The 6,842-nt window shown below is 44.3% G+C and overlaps 1 protein-coding gene across 1 annotated transcript; it reads right to left on the bottom strand.

The window, feature by feature from the left end:
* Positions 1 to 3,043: 3,043 nt before the first annotated feature.
* On the bottom strand, positions 3,044 to 4,285 carry LOC139547143 (gamma-crystallin M3-like). Its single transcript, XM_071356188.1, has 3 exons — positions 4,209 to 4,285; positions 3,622 to 3,867; positions 3,044 to 3,396 (listed from the first exon to the last, which is right to left on the bottom strand). The coding sequence occupies exons 1-3, from the start codon at positions 4,218 to 4,220 to the stop codon at positions 3,097 to 3,099; spliced, it is 558 nt and encodes a 185-aa protein (XP_071212289.1). The 5' UTR covers positions 4,221 to 4,285; the 3' UTR covers positions 3,044 to 3,096.
* Positions 4,286 to 6,842: the final 2,557 nt, after the last annotated feature.

Genomic DNA, 6,842 nt, shown 5'->3' with positions numbered 1-6,842 from the left:
CACATGCCCTGACCATAAACACATAAAAACAACATAAAACAGGTCAGGACTGTTACAGCTGTAATGTAACAGAATGTGGAAAAAGTCAAGGGGTCTGAATACTTTCCGAATGCACTGTTTTTCCAAACCCACACAAAGTAGGCTATTTGATTGACAATGATTCTTACTTCTGTAACAAAGTAAAAATTCAAACAACTATTCAGAGACTATTTAAAAATGTAGGTAACTTCTCTCATTAAGTTTGAGTACAGACCAGGCCTGACACGAAATGTAGAAATAGTAGCCTACTTTGACAACAATTCAGTGAATAAAACAATTATTAGATAGAGACAGATGAAGAGAGAAGGTACAAAACACAACAACTGATCAGAGACCAGTTTTAAAAAGTACACAATTTCCCTGATAGATTTGTAGGTCATATTTCACACTGTCACTTTAGTGTTTTCGTTTAGCCTACAACATGTCATGGAACTTCTGGAAGCACGGCCCCATCCTGCAAAGGGGCACAGAACACGTAGAGCACCCAAAGGTGGTTTCTACAAATCTCCCACTCTTTGCCCTTCGTCCACTATGGATGCACATTACACACCCTCTCTTGTGCCCTTCAAACTTGCCTTGCTTCCATATGAGTTACAACTCGGTCCACACGCCCTGGTGCCACACTCCTGGCTCCCCTCTTCCTGTCACTGTAGTCATATCACAAAGTGAAAGCACAAGCTGCATTTTGAATGCCTTTAGGGACCAGTGTCTGCCGATTCTGGGAAGGGGACTTTGCAGGGTCCCCCACACAATGTCCGCATTTATGATGGAAATGTTGAGCATTCCACAAAACACATACTTCCATTTTTTTCCTGTGTCTTCAACATTGTAATAGCTCCTCAGATGGTCAAGCTGGTCAACCCCCCCATTAACAGATATTAGTTCCTACCACTTTTAAAAACAACTCCTCTTCCTTCTCTCCCTCCTCCTCTCCTCTGCTTTCTCCCCCTCTCCATCTGCTTCCTCCTCTCCCTCCTCTTTCTCATCCCCCCTCTTCCTCTCTCTCTTCATCACCCTCTCCCTCTGCTTCCTCCTCTCCCTCCTCGTCCTCCTCCCCCTCTGCTTCCTCTTCCTCCCCTTCCTCCTCCTCCCTCCTGCTTCCCCTTCCTCTTCCTCCCACTCTCCCTCTGTTTCCTCCTCTCCTTCCTCTTTCACCCCCTCTCCCTCTGCTTCCTCCTCTCCCTCCTCCTCTTCCTCTCCATGTTCATCTTCCTCCACTCTCATCTCACTCCTCTTCCCTCTACTCTCCCTCCCCTTCACTCTCCTCTTCCTCTCCCTCCACTCTCATCTCCCTCCTCTTCACTCTCCCCTTCCTCTCCTCTCCCTACTCTCCTCTTCCTCTCTCCCCCCACTCTCCTCGCGCCACTCCTCCCTCCTCGCTCCCCATCTCTGTCCCTCCAATCATCTCTAACTCCTCTTCCTCCCTGCCTTTTGCTGCTGAGCCCCGACTCTCCACATCACTTCCCTCCAATTATCTCTAACTCCTCTTCCCCTCTGCCTTTTGCTGCTGAGCCCTGACTCTCCACATCACTTCCCTCGCTTCACTGACCTAGAGGAACAGAGTAACAGAGGGAGAGGGGCAGCAAATAGGATACAATTGTGGTCAGGAACATAATCTCTCCCTCTCACACTGTCACTCTCTTCCTTCCTCTCTTTCTTTTTCTCATCCAGTCACAAAATAAGGGGTTTCCATAATATATTGTGTGATACTGTTACACGCTTCCCATTCCACCCCCTCCCCCACATACGACTAATACAATTTGAAACACACACACACACTCTGTCTCCTGCTCGCTCTCTCACTCTCACTTTTTCTCCTCCAATCAACTCTTGCTTTCTTGCCTGACAGACTACAGAGATTGCCAAAGTTAGCTGATTAGTTACGAAGCTGGGACAGTTTCCAAATGAATTGCATCAGTAGAAACAGGACAAAACAAGCAACTTCTTAGCTGGCTATGTAAACAAATATCAAACTTAATATCATATGAGCTCCACTGCGCAGGCATCTACCCTAACACGACAGCTAAGCTGTCAAACAATAGCAATACTAGGCAATGTATAGCCAATGAATATCTGCACCTAGCAAACATGACAAACCATAACCTAAGCCCAACAGACAAACACAAATGACTCTAACCTTCATGTTGGTGGCTAGATAGCTGGTTGTCTGTATGGCTAGCTAGTGAATGTGACTGCTGGGTTTGACGCTTCGTGAGCGCAGCCCAAATTTACCGCTACACACAACTTTTCTTTCCTGACAGACTAACATTAACTGGCTAGCTAGCTATAGCAAGCAGCTTGGGTCTTTACCATATGAATTACTGTTAGAACCAAGACAAAGCAGTTAATTTTGCGATATTGACGCAAATGATTGTTCGAAAAACAAGGCCGTTCGTAGTAATTTAAAGAAAGTCAGTCGATTAATATATTAAAGACAACTTTCATTCAACTACAATATGACTGTACATCCAGCATACAGCACATACACTTATTGTTATGGAGCCAACTAGCCAGACTACCCCAAAACCTAGGAGCAATCATTCACTTATCAAGCATACCGGCACTCTCAGCACCTGACCCAGTTGCTGCCACCTTAGCAAAAACATAGCCAGAAATACTTCTGCATAAGTCAGAAAAAATAATATACGTTTGCGCAAACTGTTTCAACTGGGAAGCGTGGGACAGGCTTTACCTACCAGAAGAGACTGGTGGGAGGAGCTATGAGGATGGGCTTATTGTAATGGATGGAATGGTATAAATGGACATAGACAAACAAGTGGTTTCCATATGATTTAAACCATTCCATTTATTCCTTTCCAGCCACTACATCCTCCTATAGCTCCAACTCCCCAGTCTCCTCTGTTACCTACCTATTCCTAACAATTATCCTAAACTTTAAAATGTTAAAGTTGTGAGGGTGAAATAGTGAAATGATTAATTAATTATCTACCAGGAAGTGTTCTGAGTAAACGCACCACAAAAATAAGACAATTATGCAAAAATGTAGAATTGGGAACATTATTTTATTCACCATTTTTCATACAACATCTGAGCATATTACATGGACATGTTATCCATGATTCGCCTCATGCTCATGAACCTCATGCCGCCGCTCATGCCTCCCATTCCCATGCCCATCTGACTGAAGCTCTTGTACTCTCCAGGCCGCATGTACATCTGCCTGCCTCTGTAGTGGGGCTGCTCGTACATCAGCCAGTGGCCGTCCATCACGTTGCAGGACTGGCAGTCAGACATACGGTAACGGACATGGATGGAGTCACAGTCGTCCGTCATCTCGTGCATCTGACCTCCGAAGTTCTCCCTCTCGTAGATCCTCATCCTGAAGTTTCCTTTGTGCTGTCAGGAGCAAAACAATGATTCGACGAGTCAGAATTATATATAAATGTTTAAAATATGAGAATACAACCATTAAAACACCCTACTGTAATGTACTGGCTATTACTACAGGCAGGGAGAGGCCAGCAGGGCCTCTTAGGGGGGCAATGGGCCTCTTGTGGAATGGGGAAATAAAGCATCATTGTTAACTCGCACTATTGAGTGGCGTCCGCTCTCTCCACCTACCATGGGGATCATGCGGCAGGACCTGATGCAGTCGTTCATTCCCATTCCCATGCGCTGGTAGTCAGGGTACTCGCCCCTCCTCATGAAGTACTGGTTTCCCATGTAGTTGTTGCGATCGTAGACCATGAAGCAACCGCTGTCAACCCTGCAGGAGTGACACCTGCTCAGGAAGGAGGACATGTCAGAGCAGTCCTGGCTGGTCTCATAGGAACGACCCTGGAAGTTCCTGTCCTCGTAGAAGGTGATCTGTAAACACAAAAGTAATATATACTATATTATGGAAAAATTTATAGAAATATATGAATTTGCAGATACAAGTTGCTTTATAACTAGAATTGCTACATGCTCCTAAAATGCTATATTATTATAGGTGATGCTAAATAATCGGTTAACAATAAAAAATAAAAATAAATGTTTGTAGGAAGAAACAACACTATAAGGAAGTTGAAAAGAAGCCTCACTTTATAAAAGTGAACTATCAGGTAAAAATTGTGATTCACTTAACCAGCCACTATTCAGACACTGGTGAATTAAAACACGTAGAGTGAATTAAAACACGTAGAGTGTGGGATGAAACATTCACTTACTTTGCCCATCATGATTGCGGTTGTTCCTGAGAGCTGTGCTGCTGCTACACTGAAGTTCTGCCTGTTTTAGCCTTTACCTTTATACCTGACTATAGTCAAAGAATCTGTGGCATCCCATTGTGTAAAGCCCTGACCTAGCAACATGGTATAGAGGCCTGCAGAGTGCTAGAAGACTTTAGAATGGGTTGTTCCATTGAGCAGTCAATACAAATGATCTTTTTGAAGAAGTATACAATAGTCTCTTTGACATGTTTCAAAACCACACTAGGTAGTATTCACTGTACAGTAAAAGGGCTCTTTTGGTTTAGTTTGTTTTAATGTGATGATCACACCATCAGTCTATAGAAACAGCTACTATTTTGGTTTCACGTTTGGCAACTGTGTATATAGGTTTATTAATAATGTGTTAATTAAGAAGTAGGTGTACCTTGTCTGCAGGTACCAAGTAAAGGTTTATCAAGATTGTTACTCTTTTGGCAGTTCAGTGGGTCCACTTCAGCAGTACTTCATTAGTGGCAATAAATAGTAAACTGTCATTTCAAACGTTACCATGGCAACACACTGACACACATTATTACTATGAGAGACCATCATTCATCCTAAGCCATGATTATTCACTGTCTGCCCCTAGCAAACACCAGGTACACACACACACACACACACACACACACACACACACACACACACACACACACACACACACACACACACACACACACACACACACACACACACACACACACACACACACACACACACACACACACACACACACACACACACACACACACACACACACACACACACACACACACACACACAACACGCATACCAGCATTTCACTACATTCACAATAGTGATTTGATTTATTGTATTCTACTTAGCCATTTACTGTCATTATTGAAAGAGATTGTGATATCTCACATCTCAAAATAGGGCTACTTAATGTTAGATCCCTCACTTCCAAGGCAGTTATAGTCAATGAACTAATCACTGATCATAATCTTGATGTGATTGGCCTGACTGGTTACACTAGTGACTATATCCCCCGTGCATCCAGCAAAAGTGGAGGTGTTGCTATCATTTACGATAGCAAATGTCGATTTACAAAAAAAAAACAGACGTTTTCGTCTTTTGAGCTTCTAGTCATGAAATCTATGCAGCCTACTCAATCACTTTTTATAGCTACTGTTTACAGGGCTCCTGGGCCATATACAGCGTTCCTCACTGAGTTCCCTGAATTCCTATCGGACCTTGTAGTCATAGCAGATAATATTCACATTTTTTATTCATATTCACATGGAAAAGTCCACAGACCCCACTCCAAAAGGCTTTCGGAGCCATCATCGACTCGGGTTTTGTCCAACATGTCTCCGGACCTACTCACTGCCACAGTCAAAATCTGGACCTAGTTTTGTCCCGTGGAATAAATGTTGTGGATCTTAATGTTTTTCCTCATAATCCTGGACTATCGGACCACCATTTTATTATGTTTGCAATCGCAACAAATAATCTGCTCAGACCTCAACCAAGGATCATCAAAAGCCATGCTTTAAATTCTCAGGCAACCCAAAGATTCCTAGACGCCCTTCCAGATTCCTTCCACCTACCCAAGGACGTCAGAGTACAAAAATCAGTTAACCACCTAACTGAGGAACTCAATTTAACCTTGCGTAATACCCTAGATGCAGTCGCACCCCTAAAAACAAAAAACATTTGTCATAAAATACTAGCTCCCTGGTATACAGAAAATACCCGAGCTCTGAAGCAAGCTTCCAGAAAATTGGAACGGAAACGTCGCTACACCAAACTGGAAGTCTTCCGACTAGCTTGGAAAAACAATACCGTGCAGTATCGAAGAGCCCTCACTGCTGCTCGATCATCCTATTTTTCCAACTTAATTGAGGAAAATAAGAACAATCTAAAATGTATTTTTGATACTGTCGCAAAGATAACTAAAAAGCAGCATTCCCCAAGAGAGGATGGCTTTCACTTCAGCAGTGATAAATTCATGAACTTCTTTGACGAAAAGATCAAGATCATTAGAAAGTAAATTACAGACTTCTCGCTACCAGGAGACAGGCCAGTACATCAGGAGACGTGGAGGAGGCCGTAGGAGGGCAACAACCCAGCAGCAGGATCGCTACCTCCGCCTTTGTGCAAGGAGGAGCAGGAGGAGCACTGCCAGAGCCCTGCAAAATGACCTCCAGCAGGCTAAAAAATGTGCATGTGTCAGCATATGGTCTCACAAGGGGTCTGAGGATCTCATCTCGGTACCTAATGGCAGTCAGGCTACCTCTGGCGAGCACATGGAGGGCTGTGCGGCCCCACAAAGAAATGCCACCCCACACCATGACTGACCCACCGCCAAACCGGTCATGCTGGAGGATGTTGCAGGCAGCAGAACGTTCTCCACGGCGTCTCCAGACTCTGTCACGTCTGTCACATGTGCTCATGTGCTCAGTGAACCTGCTTTCATCTGTGAAGAGCACAGGGCGCCAGTGGCGAATTTGCCAATCTTGGTGTTCTCTGGCAAATGCCAAACGTCCTGCACGGTGTTGGGCTGTAAGCACAACCCCCACCTGTGGACGTCGGGCCCTCATACCACCCCCATGGAGTCTGTTTCTGACCGTT

The sequence above is a fragment of the Salvelinus alpinus genome, chromosome 20, assembly GCF_045679555.1.
Source record: "Salvelinus alpinus chromosome 20, SLU_Salpinus.1, whole genome shotgun sequence".
NCBI classification, from domain to species: domain Eukaryota; kingdom Metazoa; phylum Chordata; class Actinopteri; order Salmoniformes; family Salmonidae; genus Salvelinus; species Salvelinus alpinus.
The sequence above is the reverse complement of the archived record's forward strand: the minus strand, read 5'-3'. Positions and strand labels throughout refer to the sequence as shown.

Excerpts from the sequence above, each read along its gene's own strand:
- LOC139547143 (XM_071356188.1), bottom strand. Across the intron at positions 3,397-3,621 it reads CCTGCCGCATGATCCCCATG|CACAAAGGAAACTTCAGGAT; the intron begins GTAGGTGGAGAG and ends TGCTCCTGACAG.